Source organism: Hippopotamus amphibius, chromosome 10 (genome assembly GCF_030028045.1).
Source record: "Hippopotamus amphibius kiboko isolate mHipAmp2 chromosome 10, mHipAmp2.hap2, whole genome shotgun sequence".
Classification (NCBI taxonomy): domain Eukaryota; kingdom Metazoa; phylum Chordata; class Mammalia; order Artiodactyla; family Hippopotamidae; genus Hippopotamus; species Hippopotamus amphibius.
The window spans coordinates 92,233,302-92,259,785 of record NC_080195.1 but is presented as its reverse complement, the minus strand read 5'-3'; the positions used below and the strand labels follow the sequence as shown (position 1 = coordinate 92,259,785).

Below are 26,484 nucleotides of genomic sequence, written 5' to 3'. Positions count from 1 at the left end.
ACATTATACTTGGTTGGCAGGAAATCTGACATATATGCACTTAGTCAATTTATTTATCTATTTATTTGTTTATTGTAGAGATACATTTATTGCCCCATGATATCTGGTGGTTTTGAAAACACCCTTTCACTAGTGGTTGTAAAAAAAAATAAGGAAAGGAAGAGGATAGCAAGGAAGATGATTCTTCCAACTATGAAGATCAACTTAGATCCCCATTTTTTTCTCTTATTTTGAGGCAAATGCATGACTAGACTCTTTCCCACCACTGAGAAAAGGCCACTCAACACGGTACCAGTAATCTGACCTGATATAACTGGAAATGTACAATTCATGCTGCTGCCAGTATTGGGTTTCCCTTTCCTCCAATTCTTTGTCTAGAAGTCCTAGATATCAAAAAAAAAAAAAAAAAAAAAAAAAAAACTTGACTTAATATATATTGATTGACAATGTGTTCTAAGCCTGGTACTAGATACAGGCTATAGAGTGCTGGTCAACACTTTATGGAATGCCTATCATGTGACAAACGCTGTGGTAGAAGCATCACAACGTTACAGAGGTCATTTCTATTCCTGAAAAAGCTCTGTGACCTAGGTAGCATCAGTCCACTGAAGGATGAGGAAACAAGTCTGGTGTTGATGAGGGACTTGGACAGGTTCACGATGCTGGGAAGCAACATGGAGATTCTAACCCAGCTTTACCTGGCTTCAAAGCCCTCCACTCACCACGCTGCTGTGCTATGTTCTGAACTCTCCAAGGCAGCAACTCACTTTAAGTAGCAGTTCTGGAAAGAGAAAAGAAAGAAAAAAAGGCCACATTGTTTGGCATATATTGGGAGAGAAATTAGTTCATTTCATCAGGATAGTAGATACAGATCCATCCATTTGTATCCCAATATTGCCCCACTGGGCTGGGAGAAAGACACAGGATCATGGCATTGCCTTTTTTCCCACACAGAAGTCCTCTGACCCCAGGCCTAAGGACCAGGACAGTTATTCTGTTTTTCTCTAATCTCTCTAAATGCACCTGGACAAATGTACTCACTGCTCACTCTGACCAGAGCTGAAAGCAAGTTACTGCTCTAAACTGAGATGCTGCCCATGTGTTTGTGTAAAAGGAAATTTTCATTTTGATTACCGAAAACATATGGAGAATGAGGTTCTAAGCCCAGTTTGATTTTCTGGTTAACTATTAGGTTAACCAAAAACTTTTCTGTGCTTGCTGAAAAGAAATTCATCCACTTTACACAGACCACAGAGCACTAAGCATCGTTTAACAGCTAAGAATGATGAACCGGTTTGAAAATGGGTTTTCATTGATGAGTATTGCAGATATAGGAAGTCTTTGGATGAAATCTGACAATATCCTAGGAAGCATCCTAGAAACTACTTCTCTCCTAACCGTGGGTGGATAATAGAAGGAGAGTTAACTGAGGCTTCTTCTTTGGGGAATTATGAATGCATATTGATATATCTATATCTAGATGGATATATATACATGCACATTGCTTATTAATAAAATTTATTTCCTTATATTTTTTATTTATTTATTTTTTTGCCTGTGTTGGTTCTTCGTTGCTACACATGGGCTTTCTCCAAGGGTGGTGAGCGGGGACTACTTTTCATTTCAGGCTTCTCATTAAGGTGGCTTGTCTTGTTGTGGAGCACGGGGCTCTAGTCGCAGGGGTTTTGGCAGTTGCGGCACATGGTCTCAGTAGTTTGGCTCACCGGCTCTAGAGAGCAGGCTCAGTAGTTGTGACTCATGGGCTTAGCTGCCCCATGGCACGTGGGATCTTCCTGGACCAGGGATTGAACACAAGTCCCCTGCATTGGCGGGTGGATTCTTAACCACTGCACAACCAGAGAAGTCCCCTTATATTTCAGTTGTATATGTCTACTCTAAAGGATTTGTCAGTTAGACAACGTGAATGCATGTGATATCAAATAAACCTTATCGGGTATATTCCAGAAACACTGAATTGCTTTGACTGTAATTATGATCTCAAGTGGCTCTTGGGTCATGTTTTGTGGGTTTTGGTCTGTTTTTCCCTAAAATTTCCAGCACCTGAACAACATCCACAAGAGATGTTGTTCAAAACGTAAATAGAAACCATTCAAATTATACGTGTGTATGTGTGTGTTTTAACGTGAAAGCTGCAGCAAGCCACATGAGGAACAATTGTGGGCAAGCACTTTAATTCCTTGTGTGATACTGACCTCTAGTGGTTGGTAAGTATAACACACTTAAAATTTTTTCTTTGTTTTAATTTTTCTTCAAAATAGAATTCTTGGCTTTGAAAAAAGTTGGTATCCAAATATTTAAACAGGTAGTGAGTTCTTAATTATTTATGCCTGCACTTTACTTTGTATTTGACTATTTACATGTCTGCCTTCCTTGAAAGCAGGACTCATGATTTTTTGATCGTTGAATTCGCCGAATAAAGTACGCAGCTTCACGCACAGTGTTGGGCACTGAATACGTGTCTCGTTAGCAATACCGAGGCACAGTCTGTATTATAGAATGGTGAAATCCAAGGTTGACTCACGGAAACTAACCGTAGCTACTGTTTATCAAGTATTTATTGTGTATAATGCACAATAACAATTCCATTGCAAATATTTCTCTACTTCTCATAAAACGCCAATAAAGTACTGCTGGCCCCATTTTATGGATGTTAAAACTGAGTTTTGGGAATATTGAGCAACTTACCCAAAATCACATGAAGAGTAAACAGTAGAGTTAAAGATACAAGCTCAACTTTGACTTCAAATTGAAGATTTTCTGCTGTGCATTTTAAACATGACACATTTAAAAGTCCATTTTGATAAAGAGAAAAAAATAGAATAACCTACACTGTTTGCTTTAAAATGTTATGTGCACCATTTTTGAGATATAATTGTTCTTCTATTACAGTAAACAGTGCTTAGAGGATTCATTGATTCTGTTACAATGTAACCATAAATGTAAGTAAATATTACTTCCTGTTCTCTTCAAGTCTTCAGTTTAAAATTCTGTTTAGAGTCACTATGTCACCTGAAGTTATTTCGCAGTGATCCACTCAATTTTCATGATCAGAGGAAATCCACAGAAATTGACTAGAGGATTTTCCTTCAATTATCTTAATAGCATGTGGAAAAAAACTGGTGGCTCAAGAAATTAGCCCGAAGATTGTTGGAGGAAATAATTCCAGAGAAGGAGCCTGGCCTTGGATGGTTGCTCTATATTATGACGACCAACTACTCTGTGGAGCTTCTCTGATCAGCAGGGACTGGCTGGTGTCAGCCGCCCACTGCGTGTATGGGTGAGTGTGACGTCACCCCAATGAGGTGACCCCAGGAAATACTGTGCATCCCATTTCAGGCAGCCTCCCTAAACCTTCCCATCAGGGAAATGTTTCCACTGTTTATAACATTATAAACCTTCCAATCATTTTCCCATTGGAATCGTGTATAAAAATAGAGAAAGTATAATTAAAATTCATTCCTCATTAGATCCTTGCATCAAGTATTATGTTTCCTACATACATAAAAATTGAAATTTCCACCGATTCACAAGGCAAGTGTTTTTTTAAGGTAGAAAATTGGTTTTTACTGTGTAAAATGTGCTGGTTATCAGCCAATTAGGACAGTATTTATTGTCAGCAAATTGTTAATGTCAATAATAGCATGTATAGATAGCCTTCAAGTTACAAATTAAAAAGTGTGCTCTTTGAAATTCATGTGTAAGCACTTTGCTGTGAATTAGCATAAAAATGTTTCCTTAGTTCTCAAGTCAGATCTGTTTTGATGCTAATTGTAACTAAAACAGAACAAATATCAACCATATCTAATTCTTTTTTTGTGGTATAATATGACAAAGTACATGCTGAATTTTAGGATTTATCGTCTCCCTCTAAAGAAGCCATTCCTAAAGCAGTGCCGTAGGAGAACCGAGAGTCGGGGGTTGGGAAGGGGGGGCAGGAAGCAAACGTTAATTCGGCCCAAGAACATGTTAATTTCTTCTTCCGTCTGAAAGAGGCCACCTCTTTAGGTAATTGTACTCCAACACTTCTGAATTAGATCAGAAAAAGGTAGCTTCCTGGTAAAGATGCATAAGCCCTGACAAGGGTGATTTCCTGCCCCTAATTGAGTAGAAGAGGCCTCCAGGGAATGACTGTACCTGTGAGGATTAGAAAGAGCATCTAGTGTCCAGAATCTCTGAGAGAAACGTGTGTGCTCAGAATGGAAGATGCAGCTGTCGTTAATCAGGTTAGAAGATTAACTCTGTACAAACGCAGACATTGAAAGTTCTTGGGTGGATCAAGACAAACTGTCAGCCACAGAAGGCTGACAAAATTGTTTGGGAGATAGGGAGGGCCAGGGAAAATGCGAGTTAAAGGATTGAGCCTACGCAGAAATACCCATCAAACCAGAGGGAGAGTAAACTCAAACTCATAACTCTGGGAACCTGGAAATGAGGACCCTCAGCTACGTCCCAGCTTGGCCAATTACCTGGACTCCAGTAGGACTGTCCAAGTTACGGCCCACCTACATCTAAAACTCTGTGAGTCTATGCATTTCACCCTGTATCTGGGTGACTAAACTACAGTCTCTCCCATATCTAAACTGCAGCTTCTTGACTTTGCTGCCTCTTGATAATTATATTTTAATCTGCTTTTAACCATATCATAACAAATGTCTACAGCCGTCAATTTTCCCACCCCCTGGTAAACATGACTTCCTTTACCTATACATCTCTATGTCAAGATGGGTAACCTGTATCCTAACTGTGTTACAAGTGAAAGGTATCTTTAGCTAGAAATTCAATGTTTTCTGTTACACATAGGTAAGTCTTAGTAAGACAGCAACCTCCTGTATTAACTTCAGATTTGGAAAATTCATCCATTTGATGTTCTTGCAGAGCATATGCTTTTTAAATGTCAACCAGGCTTGCAGTAATATTAGTGACATCTTTCAATTATCAACTTTACAGATGTACTTATTATAGGTCAAGGATACCAATAGCATCTTTTCAAACCACAAATATGTGAAGGAAATAGAAAAGCAGTTTCATCTAATATAAACACATGTTCGGTCATATAGGACATAAAATGTCTGTTCACACAGTTTCAATTTGAACAAAAGCGAACAAATGTAAGCTGTAATAGAATTGTGATGAACTCAAACTTTTGCTCACCAACCTTGAATTTTACTGTCCTTAGCCACTCAGTGGTATTATGTCTTATTTTTCCAGTTGCCAGCAGTTTTCTTGCTTTCTTCTTTATGTCTCTAACCAAGAAAGAACGCTTCTGATATTATTTCAGATTTATCCAAAAAAAAATTCTTACCAGTATGCGAATAATTTCTATTTGTTTTTTGAAAACTCTACTTATACAGTGAAAAGCTTAATTTCCTAATAAAAAGAAGAACCCAGATCAAGAAACTTATTGAAAGCGTACTACACAATAACATGACTCAGTGTAAATCTGCTCCAGGTGTGTTCACCTCTGGGTGGTTAAAGCGTTTAGTTGGACGCTCTTCTCTGCCTACATTCGTATTGTCCACACTGCCTTTCCCACCCCTCAGCCTCAGTGTTCCTAGATGTCACTACATTTCCCTGTGCCTGTTCTGTTTCTCGATTGCTGACTTATCTTCTTTTCCAACCTTAAAAAGATATTTGGAAAGTATGGGCCAATTTTGTTGTGGTTGAAAGACAAGGTTGACTTCCAACCAGAGAACAGGATTTTGACCCTACTTATGCTACTGACTTTGTGTGACTTAGTATCTGTAGGTTTCAGGATCCTCATCTGTAGGGTGTCCACAGAATATCTACCTCCTAGGGTGATTGGCAGGACAAAATTAAGATGCTGCAGTGCTTTTGCACACTGTGAATTATAGGGATGTGCAGCAACAATTTGATTGTTCCTGCTCAGGAAAGGTCCGTGAAAGAAGACTCTGTCTTGCCCAGGAGACATTCGGCACATTTATTTTCTAAACTATTTATATTGATATTATTTCAAACATGCACAAGAATTGCAAATAATAGTACAGAGATCTCCTGTGTACCTTCACTGAGATTCATCAATTGCTTACATTTTAGGATATGAAAACTTTCTTATTCTTTCATTTCCTCCAATTTGGAGAAATATTTATTTCCTGAATCATTTCCAATCTGATAGTGGGTCGGCCATTGTGCCTCTTTCCTCTGTGTATTTTACTAATGCTGATATCGTCCTACATAATCAGAGAAAGTCATGGGCATTTAACATTAAGGCAATACAATTATCTAGTCTAATTATCTAATACAGTATGTATTCATTTTTGTCGATTGTCCCAAATATGCCCTTTATAACATTTGTGGTTTATTTGTATGTTTTCCACCCAAGAACCAATTTAGGACAATGCACTGCATTTCGTTGCAATGCCTCTTTCATCTTCTTTAACCTAGAAAAGGCTTTCCGTCAGCCTTTCTTTCTCAGCCTTTCTATCTTTCCTGTCTTTGATGTTTTTTAATACAAGCAAGGTATTTTATAGAAAGTTCTTATATTTGGGGAAACCCTTCAAGCTTGCTCCCTTGCTGGTCTAGATATATCCCCATTCTCTGAGAACTTTACTCTCCGGCAAAATAAGATGCTCCAAGTGCATCTTGTGTTTTCCCTGCCTTTTGCCCTCAAATCATGTTTTCTATAAGAAACCCCAAGTCCATTTAGCTATTTTAGTTCCTTCCACATTTTCAAAAACAAGTTCTTCCATACCCCTTGCAGCTGCTGGTGTGTCCTGCTTCCAGACCCTCTCAACAGACACAGCTCTGTACCTACAAATATGAATGCAGAATGATAGCTCCAATTCAAATAAAATACCAGGGGGTACATCCTGGTCTTTTCTCCTCCATATTTGTAACTCGAACCTCCAATAATAAGAAACTTTATTTGTGCTGTCCACAAAATACCTATGGATTTGCTCAAGCTTAGAACTGGGATGTAGTTTGAAATGTGTGAACCCATACCACTGTGTAAAGCAAACTTACCAACCAGAGCTTAATATTTGTTTCCATTTTTTCTCACTGACATATAGTGAAAGCCATAATCTTAAGTGTCCAATTTGATGAGTGTTGAAAATACATATGCCTGTGTAACCCGCATCCCTATCAAGACATAAAATATTTCCATCACCTGAAAATTTCTCTCATACCCCTTCCCAGTCATACCATCCCTGAAGTGCACCTCAGAAGGGACCACTGTTCAGTTTCTGGGGTGGGTGGGCCGGTCATTTATAAATCTATAGTCTGGATCACATCTATTGAATAGACATATATCAATGATGAAATTATCCAGAGAAGCCTCTTGCCAATCTTCCATTCTTTAATTTGCTCTTCAGAGAAGACCAAATGCACCATATGGGTTACCTCATTTCTTATTAAAATGATTTCTTGAAACAGGTGTTAACATTTCTGAAATAGATGATTTTATAATGAGGTGTTTTGTGGTGTGGCAAGAAATACATACCACTATTTATACTTTATTTAGTGCTAAATTAATTTAACTGATAGCACTAATAAAACTCTGAAAACAAACCTTTTAAGCAGTTAGTATTGATTATAAAATAACACTACTTAGTTGATATTGCAATTGCAATTTAAAAATGGGATTCTTTTTTTTTTTTTTTGGATTCTTTTTAATGCCTCAAACATATTAAATAGGTCTAGGACAGACTCTATCCAAATATAATATTTTAAAAATTAATTCATTTCTACTTAGACCTACTCTAAAAAATAAACATCATGGGCTTACTTACCTTCTCTATCTACCTATTCTTACGGCTTTAGGAGATCAGCTAATAGTAAATTATCTCCTTCAGGTTGCAGAAATACTATAATACTTTTTCAAGATTATAGTAATTTTTACAGATCAAAAAAAGGAAGAGCATTTTGCTAGGCCAGTAGAGATTTCAAGATTAGATTAGTGACTTATGGGTTTTTGGTTATGGCGTAGATCTTTATTCCTTTTCTAAGGGATTTCAAGCTTGAGCTGCTATTCATCTTTTTGATAGTTAAAAATTTCTTACTGTTTCACTAGAACTTTTTAGATTTATGCCTTTCTTATACGTTTTGCCAATTTCCAACCTGGTGTCACCTCCTTAAAATTATGCATTCTTTAAGTAAAATTATGCACCCTTTGGCCCATATTATATAACCCACTTCCTTGACGTTATTCTATTAACACTATTTTTAATAACATTCTTCATATTAGCAGGTATCTTATTATAATTATTAGCCTACCCAGAAGTTTTATTTCCTAGAAGTTCCAGTATCAGATCTCTGAAGCTACTTCTACTTTGAGAACTAATTCACCATCTTGTATCACATTACTGTGCACTTTTTTTCCTTATTTATTTTGTGCAACCACTTGTGCTGATATGGCTGGATGTACAACTCCGCTCTCCTCGTTGTGCCCGATCTTTCTGGCTTCTGGATTGCTTCTTGTTTTTCATATATTCATTGAGTCATCGAGCACTCATCTTGTGCCAAGCATTGTTCTAAGTTTCGGAGATAACAGTGATCTAAAGGCCAACAAAGTCTTTGCCCTGATAATGCTTATATTACAGGCTAGGGCAGAAAAACATAAACCTCGAGAAGCCCTGCTACTGCTATTGATCAGGAAGAGATTGTGGGGTAGGAACAAGATTGGAGATGTACATAAGCCCAGATCCGAGGCCCTGGTGAGGACTTAGTTGGCCGTGGTAAATGGGATGTGAGACCATTTGGAAGGCAGAAGAGTGACATTATCTATTCAGGCATCTGTATCAAGATTAGACTGCTGAGAGCCACAGGGGTAAAATTGGGGGGACCAGATAGAAAGACACAATGTTGGCCCTAAGATTATGGCTGAGGAAGTCTGGATCTCATTAGTAAGTTCGGATGCTTAGAGCCATCAAAATTCACTAGGGTTCTCAGATATAAGGAGTAAGGAGAGAGAAGAACCAAGGGTTTATATTTGAGCAATAGGATGAGTGTTGGTATCATTTATTGAGAGGAAGAAAATGGGAAGAAATGGAAAGGGAATAAAAGTTCTGATTTTTATATGTTAAATTTGAGACTTCCTACCAGAATCCAAGTGGTATTTATTTGCCAATTGGTGTGCAAGTACGTGCATCTAAAGTTCAGAGGAGAAGTCAAGGATTAAAACATAAATTTGGAAGTTTTCAGCATACTTCTGATATATAAAGTCATGGCATTGGATGACATCATTTATGGAATTACTGTTAATGAAGAAGAGAAGAAGGTGGAAGGCAGAATTCTACAGTATTTGGGCTTCCTAGGTGGCGCAGTGGTTGAGAATCCGCCTGCCAATGCAGGGGAAACGGGTTCGGTCCCTGGTCCAGGAAGATCCCACGTGCCGTGGAGCAACTAAGCCCATGTGCCACAACTGTTGAGCCTGCGCTTTAGAGCCCATGAGCCACAACTGTTGAGCCCATGTGCTGCAACTGCTGAGGCCCATGCGCCTGGGGTCCATGCTCCATGACAAGAGAAGCCACCCCAATGAGGAGCCCACGCACCACAATGAAGAGTGGCCCCCACTTACCTCAATTAAAAAGAAAGCCCGTGCACAGCAAAAAAGACCCAACACAGCCAATAAAAAAAATTAATTAATTAATTAAAAAAAACTCCCCCTAAAAATAAAAGAATTCTACAGTATTCTAAATATTTAGATTTTGGAGAAGAAAAGGGCTGGGAAAGAAAAAAGGAGGAAAAGCAGAGAGTGAAATGAAAGGAAAATCACAAGTGCGTGGATAGTCCTGGGAGTCAAGTGAAGAAAGGAGCTCAAAAGTGATTCCTTAAATTTCTAGAAATAATCCACCAGGTCAAATAATGCTGAGGATTATTTGCTTTATTCCTGATTCCCTGTACTTACTTCTCTTTTTTTTTTTTTTCACTTAAACAAATAAATGCATACTTTTATTTTAAAAACAGATTTCTACTTATAGACGAAATAAAAATACCCACATGTATGAACTCATCCCTACTCATGGAAAAGCAGAATAATTGAACACACCCTCCCTGTCCACCCTCCTTTCACAATACAACTTCCTTTTACACACTTTGCTTTCCTTCTTTTGAGTTTCTTTATGAACCCATGGCCCGTCATTAACGATGTATTTTTTTATTAACTAAGATAATTATTATGATTATTATATGATGCTCAAATTGTTAAAGCTAGCTAGTGTCATTTCATTTAATCTGGCTCCTTTGTTCTTTTAACATCACCTCTGACATTCTTGAAAAATTCCTTGCTCTCTGACAACACCACCACATTTCAGGGGCATTCTAATTTTTCTTGCCTTTAAAAAGTGAGGTTGGCTATTCTCTTAGGAATCCTTTCCCATTCAGTGGAGAATGATAGAGACCAAAATCTCTGTGCTGTGGATAAACACTGGAGTTGGCAGTAAGGAAACTTGGAACTTGGTGAGGTTGCTTTATGCCACCGTTAGTGATGGTAGAACATGAAAATAATATTCAATTTGTAGTATGGGTTCCTATTGATCTTTTTTTTTCCTTTTAGCATATTATGTTGCTCTACCATAATTATCTCACCACATTTACTTCCTATCACAATGAGAATCGCACTTACAAATGGGCTTTCTTGTGCTCAGAGTAGTGAAGTTATTTACACCCAGAAACAGAGCAACGTAGAGTGGGGCAGCGTTAGTTCATCCCGTGCAGAGCAGCATCGCCGGAGCACCTACTATATGCCAAGAGGTGTGCGGTCTTTGAGGTTACAGAGGTCAGGAACACGTCTTTCTGTTTCCTCTCAACCTGTACCTTTCTTTCCCTTACTTCTGAGAAACACACTTTGCTTGGACAGAGCAGGCAAAGGTGAAATGTGGCGGAAAGTCATCCAATTTTCCCTACCTAAACATATCCTATTGCTGCCATCTTTAGCCTCTGCTGGATTGAGGTCTGCCTATCCAGCGGGGTTGTCTCCTGTTCCCATCCACGCCTGTCTTCTGTCCTATAGCTTTTCCGTGCTTTATTAGATTGCAGATGCTTTGAAGCAAGAATAATTTTGAAACATAGTAAGTCCTTTTCTTATCTGCAATGATTTCTCTGAAGGCTTTCTTCCCTCATCTCTTGGCTTTGGGTGAATGGAAAAGCTAGGAATGATTTTATACTGCTCAGTGTCCCAACAGTGATTACAAGGTACAGATTCTCGTGTCCTACGCCAAACCTTACAAATTAGAATTTCTGGAGGTAGAAACGAGGAATCTGATTTTTTAGCGGATTTCTCAATTGATTCATAATATTTGAGTACCATCGGCTCTAACTTCATATTCTCAAGTCTTTGTCCTCAGAGAGAAGGGTGTAGTCATTCTAGTGGTCTTGTGCTGATGTGGGGCTCATGTTGGGGAAGTTAATTACATAGACACAGAAAGGTATGTGGAGCAGGACTTGAGAGAGAAGTGCGAATGACACATGTTGGAGAGAGAGTTCCTTTCCATAGTGCTGCTTACAAGTGCAGGAAAAATAAAAACATGGAAAAGAAGCTATATTCCATGTAGCACAATAACAGTTTCAGAAATCATGTCAGCATAACATTGCTGTAAATAACATTAGATCAGTAGCTTGAAACATACATGTTTAATCATCATAGTTTGTGGTTCATGTATTGATTTTCCACTCGAAACACCAAAATAATGAGAGAAAATGGTGATTACTAAACTTTGCATTACCTGCAAGCTCTCTCATATCAGTATTATTTTTATAGCTCTCAGATGGAGTACAGTACTTACAAAAGAGATAATTTGGGAGCTTACCTACTAAACTGCATTATTTTATCTGAATTGCACTATTTTATCATTGATTTAAATCTATAGCAAATAAACTGCATATAACACTTTGAACTTTTATGTAATTTTTTTTTGAAAATAAACTATGTAGAAAGCATTTGAGGAGACCATCCTAACATTTTTGAAAATAAATGTACTCTGTTAACTTCAAAATAGAATCTATATAATGGGTTCATACTCCCTTTGAGCAAATTTTCATAGTTATTATCCAAATGCTATACCATTAATATAGTTAGTTTTTTTTTAATTTAATATATACATACTAATATAATGTATTGGTTATATAAATATGAAAATATAATATATATAAATACATTTAAATGCAAAGTAGAAAAATTGTGTGGAAATTTTTAATTAATGTTTTTGTAAATATTAAATAAATATATAAATTAAATGCTGAGTAAAAAACATATGATTCTTTAAAAAGAGTAATTATTATCTAACAGGCATGCTAATCAAGTGAAAACCACAGCCAACTGAGCTCTAGGAAACATACTTAAACATGTGGTGGAGAAAGAAGCTCAGAGATATGGCCCCAGGGAGGAGATTTCACTCTACCCCTTCTCCCTGAAGAGGCCAAAGTGGGCAGGGGAGTCCCAAGGGACGGTGGGAATGGGTGCTGTCAGAGCATCTGAAATTATCGTTATGCCCAACTTGGCCAAAGTACTGATTCCTCTGACCTGGAAAAGGAAAAGTAAGAAGGCCTTTTGAAAAGCAGGGCCTCTGCAGCATGCAATGCCCTCCTGGCCCAGTGCCTGGACAGTAAAGGAGCTGCCACCAACCGCTAGGAGCAGAGACATCCTCTCCTACCTGAGTCCAGGTAACCCAATGGCAATGCATGTCTCTCTGTCTCCTGTCTTCCAACCTGCCCCTCATGTTCTCAGTCCCTCCCACAGTACCTGCCCATAGCTACATGAGGGTCCCGGTATCCTGGTGCAAGGGCAGTCCCTAAAATCAGACAGTCCCATGTCAAGTCTCCACGCTACCATTTTAAACTGTCAGCACCCAGTTCGTTCTACTTGTAAAATCCATAGAACTGTGCTAAAAATGAAATGAGATGATGCAAAGTATTTGGCACTACACTTGGCATAAAGTAGCTTCTCCATAAGTGGGAGTTGTTCTATTGCAATAAAGCACTTAAGGACGTTTCCTCAGATTTGAATGCAGTGTGGTTATCAGCGGATGCTTACCGGATGCTTGAGCATTCATCGGCTTTACGGATGACTGCTGCTTCATCAAACATAATCCTGTGGGAAATACTGTATAACAAAGTAATGAATAGATAGAAAGATAAACAGATGGACTTGAAATAACTTCATGCCCTTTATATATTTACATATTTGTAGGTGACTTGTATTTTAACGTTTAAAATACGTTGAACTAGGCATTTGCAACTATTGAGAATTAAATCACTAGCTCTGCTATAATTGCAGTTATTGAATTTTGACTTCATTGTGAATATGGCTCAGTTGGCTTAATTCCAGCTGTTCACTGGCCATTTCTTGGTGTGAAGATGTTGCAGGCCAATAGCACAATTAGAAGTCCCTGTACGCTTTCAAATTCTAATATACTCTCCAATTTAATCTGCCTATAACACAAATGTTATCTTTTATTAGTACAAGGGTGAGTCAAAAATCACCCGCACTCTAGCTGTAGCATTTACAGAAGTTTTAATATAACCCGAGTGTGGAAAATTTTTGACTCACCCTGGTACATTATCAATGGTCAACACTGTGTATAAAAAATTATTTGAGTTCATTATGTGTGGGAAATATTCAAGTTCATGTGTTAAACATCATAATAGGTTTTATTGCTTATGTGAACTCTGTGTGAATTCAGTGACCCCCCCCCCCAAACAGGAGATGCTGCTGAACCTCTTCCCATTGTTACCATAGCTACTGCAGTTGCCAGAGGAAATCCTGGACCAAGATGCAGTCTCCACACTGAAATGTGATCTAAAGCAGTGGTTCCCAAACTTGGTCATACATTATCATCAACACGCAGGGAGAGAGTAGCATTGACCTATATACACTACCAAATGTAAAATAGATAGCTAGTGGGAAGCTGCTACAGAGCACAGGGAGATCAGCTTGGTGCTTTGTGATGACCTACAGTGGTGGGGTAGGGAGGGTGGAAGGGAGGCTCAAGCGGGAGTGGATATGGGGATATATGTGTACATACAGCTGATTCACTTTGTTGTACAGCAGGAACTAACACTACATTGTAAAGCAATTATACTCCAATAAAGATGTTTAAAAAAAATTGGAGATTTAATTGAAAAATGAATTTTTAAAAGTCCCCCTCTCTATCCCAGACTCAGTAACTCAGAGATAGGGAAGGGGGAGCAGGTAACAGTGTTATTTAAAAGCGTTCCAGGTGATTCTGATGGGAAATGGAAGTTGAGAACCACAATCTAGAACCAGAGATTAAGCGATGATTTAAGAGAAGTGACAGAGATTAGCACAAATTTAGGCTTCCTCTATGATCTGATCAGAAAAATTCAAATTAAGGAAATATTTTAAAAGATGAATTCTTCAGAGAAATTCAAGACTATTTGAGGATGGGAACACATAGTTCTGAAATACCTACCGTGATTATCTCTAAAAAGTAACTGTGGTGGATGGAGTGTTTCTTATTCTTCTTTTTTAACAATCTTTAGGAGAAATTTAGAGCCATCTAAGTGGAAAGCAGTCCTAGGCCTGCTTATGACATCGAATCTGACTTCGCCTCAAATAGAAACTCGGTTGATAGACCAAATTGTCATAAATCCACACTACAATAAGCGGAGTAAGAACAGTGACATCGCCATGATGCATCTTGAATTGAAAGTGAATTACACAGGTAAGAGAAATCAGCTTTAGTCATCTTATCTGCCCAGATTAATTCAAAATTAGATTTGAAATATTATCAGTACCAGTGCATTAATAGTCCATAAAAGTTGGATAATTTGTTATAGAAATCATTATAATTTAAATGGAATTGGGGAATGGAGAGAAACATATTAAATTACTTTCATCAAGGTGCTTAAATCCAACTTTCTAGAGAATTGCCCAGTAAAATAAAACTCTCAGAGCCCTCTATAACGGTAAACTCCAAGGAGCAGCCCAAAGAAAACAGGTCATGCTCTACGGCACGCCGTCTATGTTTCTCATGGAAAAGAAGGGTAGGTCCATCTGCCACCAAGGCCAGAGTAGGACAAAGTGAGAGACAAGCCTGTGTTCAAAGAGCAAAGTGCGTGAGAATGGCTATCCATAAAGGAGAGTCAATAATATTAATGAAATGGCAGGTGGAGGACCTCCTCCAAATATCTAAATAAGGTACAAGAAATCTCTGAGGAGTGAACTTTATCCTAAAGGGCTCTGCTCAGCTCCAGTCTTTACTCTGAAGACTTTCCCCAGTCCCCAGTCAGGAGGAAGTCCTGCCATCCCTGTGCTGGTCTGGAGTTTGTTCTCCACGTGCATGAGAGCACATATCAAAGGCAGCCGATTGCTGCGCTTGGGTTTTTAGCCCTATCCTTTTATTCACTTTGTGACTGCCCTGGGTTTTGAATGACTTGGATGCTGAATAACTGTTAGAAGGCTTGCAAGTTGTTGGAGATGGGCTTAAAAAGTCAGCAACCAATGCTAATGCCTCCATAAGTGCCCTATACAACAATTGCCTAAAAGCTTTTTTTGTGGAGATAATTGGGGAAAATAAAAAAAAACCCTCAGAACATTAGTCCGTTTCTCTTAACTGACCCTGAAAAACAAACAAACAAAAAACAGCCTTACCAAGATTTTCATAGAACTGACATCACATTCTATTAAGTACTGTGATTATTTAAAAATCAAATATAAATGACTCATTCCAGAACTAAAGATGTTGTGTACATTATAACAGGGCAATTGAGACAATGTAGGGGATCCTAAAAGGCCACCAGTTGTACCTAATCCAATGTCAAAGAAGTGCTGCTCTGAAATGCTTCTGTCCTCCTAAGATTAATGTCTAAAAATTGTCCGGGCAGGATAGAATGAAAATACTAGGTTTTTTTAGATGAAATGTTGAAAATGATTGATTTTTAAAACTTTTGGAAATGCATGTGTGTCTGTTGTTGTTTTTGTTTTCTTTCATGTTTCCAGATTATATACAACCAATTTGTTTACCAGAAGAAAATCAAGTTTTTCCTCCAGGAAGAATTTGTTCTATTGCTGGCTGGGGGACACTTGTATATCAAGGTAAATTATCAGACTCAAAAAAGAAAATGCCTACTAGTAGAAAGCATGCTATTTCTCTTTCCTGGGAATATTTTCAACATTTAAAAAAACTTTTATAGTATAACAATTTTCTGCAATATCTCTTAAAAACACTGTCAGGCTTATATACATATGTTGTGTATTTGTATAGTTAAATTCTTTTTCCAAATTGCATGGAGCATATTATAAAACTATAATTCTTATAGGAGGGAAATTCAAGTATCCCCCAAACTCAATATCTATTTTTGTATTATAAATGCTCTGATGAAGAGAAAAGAGATATGTATTGAAATGAACATAACCAAGGGCTACAAAAATGTATTTCTGTAAAGCATATGGTTAAAATCTCATCAAAAGCCAAATTATTAACTGTTACATTTTTTGAATCAATAAAACTATTTGTATTTATGCTATAAATGTTTTGTACTCACATGCCCTAAGATGAGAAGGGAATCAGTTTCAACGTGCTAATTCTGCCTACTGACAAGAAGACTCAGATGTGGCATGAATCTTACACTGAAGACTATAGATTAATAAACCATTGACTCACTAGCATTATTTAATAGCATGCTTTCCAAACAATTGTGGAATTATGTAGTACACCTGAAAATAATATTGTATGTCAATAATACATCAATAAAATTTTTTTCAATGTCTTTGCAATATTTCATCAACTCTAAGATGTACATTTTTTCAGATTAAACTATATGTAAAATCAAAAAATGCCTTAGTTAAATTGGCAAATATTTTTTTCTTTCTTGGTGGCAAAGTGTCTTACAATGGAAAAAAAAAAATAACCAAACACTTTTTTAAAAAAAAAAGCATTCTAGTACTTCATACCCTCTAAACATAACTGCAAGGTTCATTGGTTTTAAAATTCCTAATAGGAGTTACTCCATCTAGGATAGAGTTTGATCACTCATCAATAGTTAAGCACAAAGGAAAAGCACTATTATTGGGTGGACAAATCTGGTCTGTAGAGCCACAACAGATCATAGCCATGATATTTAAAAATCCTAACTGCATTTCAAATTCTCATGGAGAGGTGCAGGTCACAGAAGCAAAGGATTCATAGCTAAAATATCCTTACTTCTTGAAAAAGAGAGCATAAAATCCAAGTCAAACCCTTGCCTGATGATTCCGACAAACGTTCTCCACTGCAATTACATTATGCTGCTGAAATGCTTTATTTCTGCTGCCCATAAAGCATAGTGAAGTCAAAGACTGTATATTATTCTATTTCCTCCACTTGAAAAATGTCATGACTTATTAAATTTGAAATCTAAAGAGTAAAAATGATTCTTAGATATTTTCTCTATCAGACTTCAAGCTAAAAGACATTTATGACCACAATGTACTCTTCAAAAACAAATTACTAACAAAATTTAAGACTTTATTTCATAGGAAATTATTATTCTTTTAGGAGCTGAATAAACTTGCTCACATTTGCTTATTGTTACTAAAGATATGCATTTAATTGACTTAAGTCTCTAGGAGTGGTATGGAGCCAAGAAAAAACCTGCATCTGAGTTAAATTTCATTTAGGAAATCACATTTAAATACTTCCTGGCTGTGGCAATTTTAACGAATTTTATGAACTTTGTCTTAGGGTTTCCAACTACTTCTGAAGCCTGTTTTTCCCCGTTGAGTATATTACACTCATTAATTTTTTAAGATCATGAACATATTGCTTACTAAGAAAAACGAAGTATTAGTTGATTAAATTAAGGCAACTAATAAACTTAAAATAACTTTACTGACATTCTTATGTGGGTTTTTGGTGTGAATATGTATATTTTCAATTATCCTCATGTTGACAGATATTAAATGGTAACCCATGTTGACAAATGTGAAAACCCTGCTCAAATTTTTTTTTACCAAGTTTTATCATATATCCAACCAATTTTTTCTTCCTTGACAAGCAGCAAAATTGTCTTTGGTTTTTATTATAAAACTAAGTCTACCAGCCCATCCTTAATCTTCATAGGATAAATGACAGTGAGATGCTGAAAGTTCTCCTTCATCTTACCCTCTCTAAATCACTTTTTAAACTTAAAGTCCATTGTCAAACTTTAAAGGTCATTCAGCCACTGAAGTCACTGTCACCAGCTGGCATCAGCTCTCAACTTCATGTTCACTGTTGTATTGGTACCTTGAAATCGACCATGCTTGGAGTGTTTACAACAGGCAGATTGGCAGACAATACCTATTGGGGCTTTGTTTTTATTTCTTGAAAACCAGTCATTAAACATTTACCAACACACTGCTGGGATACACATACATTGCTTTGCACCTAAATTACACACACACACGTGTGTGCCTTTGCTTCGTGTCTTTTTGGTGTGGGGATGAAACTTAGCTAGAAATGAGGTCAGGTACATTTTTGCAACAACAGTGGCTGTCACATGTACTGGCTTATTTTCAACTTTCTGCCTCTCTTGAGAAACCAAATAGAATTGCTAATTATTAGAAAGTGCTTATCATGTACCTTTTCTGGGGCATTAGACACCTGCTTTTTTCACATCCCTCCTGGGATTAGTATTTCAGTAAACAGAGATTCATGCTTCCAGTAGATGAGTCATTTTGTAAAAAGCATGGACGTGTACTCTACTGTTAAATGCCTCCTTTCTCTCCCCCTGCACGTGGATGACAAGCTGATTGCCCTGGGACCAGGGCACCGTTCCTCGGAGCTTTGTCTCCTGCTCAGTATGCACCTGTTTGCTCACATAGCACCACAAAGGAGATGAATGCCATTATAAGGCAGCACCTCCTCAGGTGTCACATGAAAAGCACTTCTGGATTCTGAGCCTTTGCTAATTTCCATGAATGAAACTCTTTGTGTTGGTGGGCTTTTTTTCCCCCATGAGCAATGCTGTAACCATTTGAAATTACTGAAAATACCTAAAGACTGTCTAGTTCAATCCACCTTCCCTCCTAGCCCTTGGGAACTAAAGAAGTGCTTTACTGTTACCCACTTGGCAAAATCTGCAGATGGGCTTTATTATGTGCTTTAAAATACAAGGTTTAGCATTTAGTTCCATTATATATGCACACAGTACTCGATAATGAGAGGGAACTGTTGAAATAAATAAGACTGATGGTGGCTCATTCAATGGTGCACGTGGATCACTTCTGACTGGCTGGCTACATTATCCATTTTGAACAGGTCCTCTTGCAGACATCCTGCAAGAAGCTGATGTTCCCCTTCTATCAGATGAGAAATGCCAACAAGAGATGCCAGAATATAACATTACGCAAAATATGGTGTGTGCAGGCTACGAAGAAGGAGGGGTAGATTCTTGTCAGGTAAATATGTAAAATTATTCACCCAATATTTCCAAAAAGCATTGCTACAGGATGAGTTCATTGCTCAACAGTGATTAGGGAGTGAAGAAATCATCAGGGTCTTAATACTTCTTTTACAAAACTGTGACTTTTCACTTTTATTTGCATAGTACTCCTGGGTGGATCTAAGCATTAGAAACAAAACTAATTTTTACCAAAAAGGGTTACAAATCAGATGTCTTTAGAGACTAGGCATAAAATGTGGATGTGTCAGCCTGCCAGGTAAAATATGCAGTAATGGACCTGGGGGTGAGCTGGAGAGTGTATACCTTAGCTAGGAGCACTTTTTTTTTTTTTAAAGCTCTTTATTGGAATATAATTGCTTTACATTCTTGTACCAGCTTTTGAGGTACACCAAAGTGAATCAGCTGTATTTATACATATATCCCCATATCCCCTCCCTCCCATGACTCCCTCCCACCCTCCCTGTCCTGGCCCTCTAAGGCATCACCCATCGAGTTGATCTCCCTTTGTTATAAAGCAACTTCCCACTAGCTATCTATTTTACAGTTGTTAGTGTATATATGTCTATGCTACTCTCTCACTTCGTTCCAGCTTCCCCTTTGCCACCGCCCCCCCACCCCAGCCAAAACCCGTGTCCTCCAGTCCATTCTCTGCATCTGCAGCCTTATTCTTGTGCTGTCACTGGGTTCATTGGTACCATTATTTTAGTTTCCGTATATATGAGTTAGCATATGGTATTTGTTTTTCTCTTTCTGACTTATTTTGCTCTGTATGACAGTCTCTAGTTCTATCCACCTCATTACATAGAGCTTAATTCATTCCTTTTTATGGCTGAGTAATATTCCATTGTATATATATGCCACAACTTCTTTATCCATTCATCTATTGATGGACATTTAGGTTGCTTCCATGTCCTGGCTATTGTAAATAGAGAAGCACTTACTTTCAAACTTGCAATTCTTTAAAACCACACACAAACAAAACAAACAAAAATAGGTCTGTGGGCCAATTTGGCCTATATTTCTCTAATTCTCAACCCTGATTTAGGGTCTGGTCCAAGTGTCCAGTGACCCCAAATAATTTCTGGATGAAAACCAACCTGGAGAGCCTGCAATATATTTGAAGAATAGCTTTTGACTTGTGTGACTTTCAGAGAAAACTTTTATTCACAAACTAACCCTCACGTAAGGTAAGGGCATCTTACCATCTAGAAATAATGTAGCCCTATATCAGTTCCATGAAATCTACATACGCTCAACAAATAAAAAGTAAATTCTGCTAGATTTTAGAATTACAATTAATTTTTAGGTGTGGTATGGAATAACCATGAAAACATGGATTCTGTACTCAAACTACTTATTTGACTCTTGCTTTAACACTTACCCCAGTGAGTCTGGGTAAGTCATCTAGGTATTATGGAGAGGTTTAAAAGAGGTTTTCTCAGGGTATCTACCCCGTAGTGGGATTGCTGGGTGATATGGTAGTTCTACTTTTAGTTTTTAAGGAATCTCCATACTGTTTTCCATAGTGGCTATATCAATTTATGACCCAGCAATCCCACTACTGCGCACACACCCTGAGAAAACCATAATTCAAAAAGATACATGTACCACGATGTTCATTGCATCACTATTCACAATAGCCAGGACATGGAAACAACCTCAATGTCCAATGATATGTGAATGGATAAAGAAGATGTGATACATATATACAATGGTATATTAGCCATAAAAAGGAATGAAATTGAGTTATTTGTAGTGAGGTGGATGGACGTAGAGACTGTCATACAGAGTTAAGTCAGAAAGATAAAAACAAATACGGTATGCTAACGCATATATGTGGAATCTAGAAAACTGGTACTGATGAACATAGTGGCAGAGCAGGAATAAAGACGCAGATGTAGAGAACACACTAGAGAACACGGTGGGGGATGGGGAGGCTGGGACGTAATGAGAAAGTAGCATTAACATATATACACTACCAACTGTAAAATAGCTAGCTAGTAGGAAGCTGCTGCATAACACAGGGAGATAAGCTCGGTCCTTTGTGACAACCTAGAGGGGTGGGATAGGGAGGGTGGGAGGGAGGCTCAAGAAGGAGGAGACATGAGGATATACTTATACACATAGCTGATTCACTTTGTTGTGCAGCAGAAACTAACACAACACTGTAAAGCAAACATACTCCAATAAAGATGTATTAAAAAAAGAGATAGCACGTGTAAGGCATTAAGTATGCACTCAGAAATATTAACAATTTTTATTATTTAAATAAGTTTTCTTCATGTTTTCTGTTTTTGAAAATTAATAAAATATTAATGCATTAACAGCTACTGGATTAGCTTGAACTGAGCAAATGAATAATTTACAAATGCGGACATAGCAATTTATGCTGTGGGAAAGTGGCTTCATTTTGTTAAAATGTAAACAACTTGTCATATATATGAACACTTTAATACATATATCATAATAGTTTGACTTGATACAAGACTTTCTAACAGACACTCAAGCAGGTGGTTCCGTATGTGTTCTCTAGTTAAGTCAACGTCTCATGTCACCCTAAGTGTTCAGCTTAGTTTTACATTTATTCTGCTCTGATGAACACTTGCACATTCAAGATGAATAGGATAGCATTCTTTAAAATTTATCTCCGATCTTATACTTCCCTTTTAAAATGAAAAGTGTGCTAAAGGTAAGATATATTGCCACTTAGAGGGAGATTTATGGAATTATTGTTCAGAAGGGAAATCAGCTGTACAATTTCAATTAGAGTTAATGGGGGTTGTGTGGCGGACGCCTCACGCGCTAGGTAGAAAATATGACTGCTGATGTTATCAATGCTCGGGTTACATTAAGCCAGTAACTCATGCCAGATGTCTGAAATCTTGTATTTGGCTCTGATTTCTAGAGAGTCTAAGTTTGTTACTCATTAGCAAGTAAGAAAGCTCCCACACAAGGCAATACCTTGTGTAGTATAATGTTATCATGATTGAGTAATCGATAGTCTAGAGAGTTACATGATTGTCTTTGTTCAACTTTAACATCGTGTTAAACAGGAGGACTGACGGATTAAATGGTATATTACTTTAAATTATGCATATGTTATAATTGATACATCACTTGAATAAGGTCTTCAAAGCATTATTTTTCGCCTCTACTGGTGAAGAATTTGCCTTATTAATCATTCACGTGCTCTTGAGTATCTTCTAGCTTCCCAAAAGCTTGTGCTTGCCAGGCAGTTGTTTGGATTTTAAGGCACCATGAATGGCTGTTGAAAGTCCTCTCTCCATAAAACTAAGTGAATGACACACAGAGCAAACCTGCTCTGCTAACTCTTTCGAACCTTGTTCTATACACTACTGGTTTTCAAAGCGTGGCCTTCAAGCCAGATCAGCATCACCTGAAGTCTTGTTATAGGTTCAAATTCTTGGCCTTGCCACAGAACCACTGAATCAGAAACTCTAGAGGTGGAGGCCCAGCAACGTGTGTGAGCAAGCCCTCCAGTGATTCTGATGCAACCCAAGGTTTAAGAATCACTACCCTAAACAAAAATGGTCTCCAACCCTTCGACTGAGCATCTCATAGATGCTCAAAGAAGGCAGTGATTCAGCGAGAAGGCTGCTGTCTGCAAAAGAGAGAGTCCAAAGAGAGAGTCCTCACCAGACATCCCCCCGCTGGCATTCTGATCTCAGACTTCCAGCCTCCACAATTGTGAGAAATAAATTCCCATTGTTTAAGCCAAAGGGGAAAAAAAAAGGCAGTAATTTTTATTTTTCATTACAAATACAGCATCTCAGTGGAAACAAAAACTTTAGGTTACTACTTTATGTTCCAGACATTCACTCATTTTTGAAGTATTTACGTATCTCTAAGATAGTGAAAGAAGGATATAACTTCATTGAACAAATCAGAAAATGAAATCAAAGAGAAGTTACACGATAGAACTCAAATGGTGTAGTTAGATGATGGGAAGTGATAGACCCAGACGTAGGTTTCTCAACTAGACAGACCACCCAGCTGTTTGGCCTCAAGCCTGCTGGTGGATTCTTCAAATAATTGCAACTGAGCCAGTCTGTATTAGGTAATTTAAAATCCTTGTTCATGTAATCAACATCTGGATTCTACTGTCTATTAAAAAAATTAAATTACTTTTGAAAATATGAAGAAAGCCATATGACTTTTTTGTAAAATACCCAGTTGAGGTTTATTTTTACTAATTTCTCAATTACATATCACTTTAAGTCAGTATTTGTTTTTACCTTGAACTGACACTGTTCCGTAAATATTTCTGAACCCATAATATGGACTAAGGGCTTAGGATACAGAAGTAAAATTGCAGTCCCTGCATTCGAACAGCTTGAACACATTTGGCACATCTAGAAAAGGAGTAACCCATGGTTGACAATGAGATTTACGCTCCTCTGCAACCAGGAGAGAAAGAGTGATTTTCTAGACCCCATTTTTTCCCTTAAATGGAAGTTCCAAAGGTAATAAAGAATCAGGCAAAAAGTCTCTTAGGATAATTTTTTACATAAGCTTGGGTGAAATATTCTATTGTACAAGTGATTTCAACCAAAGTACACAAGGCTTTAAGTTCCTTCACAAATAATAAAGAAAAAAGATTAACAGTTTTTCACAATTAGTGTGGGAAAATATCTGTCAGTTCTCTGTCACTGAATAACAGTACTATACGTCTGCAGTACACTCATTTGCATCACACAGGACTAATCATGTATACATAAAATCTATGTAATTAACTCAACTAGGAATTGCTATAATTAATATTCATAAAATTAAGAACATTTCATAATTAAAATAAAGGAAAATGTGTGCCCATCTCTAGAAGTTATATCATAAATGTGCTGATTTCAGTTGAAATGTTTTCTTTTTAAAACTTGATTGTGCTTGCCCAATGCCAGAAAATCCATGTTACCTAAGAGAATGAAAACCAACTTTATGTGCGAGTTCTTACTTACCCTAAAGCACATAATGTGGAACAACTGTATTGTCACAACACCCCTCATAATACTTAGGATATGTCGCCTTTAATAAAAGGATTAGCTTTTAACATATTTTGGTTGGGATGCTCTCAGAGTTGTGCCTTAGAAAATTTCTTGGTACCCATTAAAATGCCATAATTAAAGTAAGGAAATGCTCGCTATAAAAGTGAATAAAAAATTACATAGAAATTTTGTTTTAGTTGTCAGTTTCTGTGTCCTTACTAAGCAGCAAAAGGTTCTCATTCTTGACCTAGAGTGATGGTGAGAATATTTACAGATGACTTGCAATTGCAATTAAACCATATTTTTGATCTTCAGTTTTGAATTTATTTGCTAAAAAAATTATGTATATTTATATCAATTGACCACACATCTACAATTTTCTTTTGCAATTTACTCTTTAGGGGGACTCAGGAGGACCACTCATGTGCCAAGAAAACAACAGATGGTTCCTGGCTGGTGTGACGTCATTTGGATACCAATGTGCACGGCCTAATCGTCCAGGGGTATACGTCCGGGTCCCAAGGTTCATAGAATGGATACAGAGTTTTCTATAGCAGAGTGTTTCCTAAAGCAAAGATGAAAATCAGGCAGTTTTCTCATTCCACTTTAAGCATGGAAATTCAGAGTTTTGAAAAAATCATTTCTAAAAGTTTTGATTCTTACCTAAGCTACTGAAATGCTGGGTGAAAAAACAAGAAGTAATCTTTACAATACAAAGTAACTTTAAAATAATAAATTTTGATCTTATTGCGAACAGTTATTCTTTCACAGATATCATTATTCCCTTTGTTCTTAATCATTTTTATCATACTCTTATTTAAAGGAATGTTATTTTAAAGCACATACTATTACACTTAAAGTCTAAGCAAAATTAGGAAAAGAAACAAAGTAAACTTTCGCACAAAGTATGTTATTGTTTGAAATAGACTGCTGTAAATTATCTAATTCCAGCTGAGATCACTGTTATCTCAGTTTTTCTCCTGCTTTTCTATCCATGTGCATTTCTAATTCATCTTGAGCACATCCTTAATATTTTCCCCACTTACTAAAAATGTTTATTGTAAGCTCACGTCACAGATTGCACAATTCTCTCAAATAAGCTAATTAAACAGCAAACTAGCACGAGTCTATATTTTGCCCTTGTACCAAAATGAAAGCTAAATTAACTAATATTGTCATTGCTTCATTGGGTTATTTTTTTACCTGGATTATTCATATTGTCCATTTATTTCAGGTTAGTATTTCTTAGGTTTCCAAATAGTTATCAGACATATCAAAGAAATGCAACTATTACAAATGTGGGTTTTTTCCTGATAGATGTCTTTCTAGTGGATATTTCTAATGTGCAAAACTTATTTAGACACAGCTGAATTGCCCATTAGAAGGCCAAAAATGTGGGATAAATTAATTTGCTCCACTGTTTTAATCTCTTGGAGCATTTCCAGAGTAAGTGCAAACTTCAGTTTAGCTTAACACACAAAATCTGCTGATTTATTCAGGAGGACAACATTTATACAAATTAATAAAAATGTACACACACACATTCTTGCATGGGTCCATATGATCCAAAGTAATAGAAGAGAGAGTAAGGTTTCAAGCAGTCGAAAGAAGGGATCAATCAGTTTATATCAACCTTATGGAAGAAAGGAGACTTGGGCTACACCTGAGAGGAATAGTTGTTACTGATGTACTGAAGAGGCAGTGGGGACCACCATGAAGGTGGGAGTGGTCCTGAAAGTTCAGGGAGAAGGGACAGTAAATAATCATGAGTTGTCCTAGTAAAAGATCTCTCTCTGGGGAATGGTCTGAGAAAGAGAAAACAATACCATATAAAGAAGGTGACATACACACACTGCTATATATAAAACAGACAACTAATAAGGACCTACTGTATAGCATAGGGAACTCTACTTGATACTCTGTAATGACCTATATGGGAAAAGAATCTAAAAAAGAGTGGCTATATGTATAACTGATTCACTTTGCTGTACACCTGGAACTAATGCAATACTGTGAATCAACTAAACTCCAATGAAAATTTAAAAAAGAGAGAGAGAAGGTATGGCCAGATGATTGAGGACTACAAATTCATGGTAAACAATCACGGGATTTTTTCTTAGGA

General features: G+C 37.2%; 1 protein-coding gene across 1 annotated transcript in view; it reads left to right on the top strand.

Annotated features, from left to right (window-relative positions):
* The window catches only part of TMPRSS15 (transmembrane serine protease 15), a 117,427-nt gene extending 92,511 nt beyond the window's left edge, over positions 1-24,916 (top strand). Inside the window, exons 20-25 of the mRNA XM_057697364.1 lie at positions 2,911-2,960; positions 3,124-3,298; positions 14,479-14,660; positions 15,938-16,033; positions 19,218-19,357; positions 24,764-24,916. Of these exons, the coding sequence (XP_057553347.1) occupies positions 2,911-2,960; positions 3,124-3,298; positions 14,479-14,660; positions 15,938-16,033; positions 19,218-19,357; positions 24,764-24,916 (796 nt within the window). The remainder of the gene's footprint in view (positions 1-2,910; positions 2,961-3,123; positions 3,299-14,478; positions 14,661-15,937; positions 16,034-19,217; positions 19,358-24,763) is intronic.
* The last annotated feature ends 1,568 nt before the right edge of the window (positions 24,917-26,484 follow it).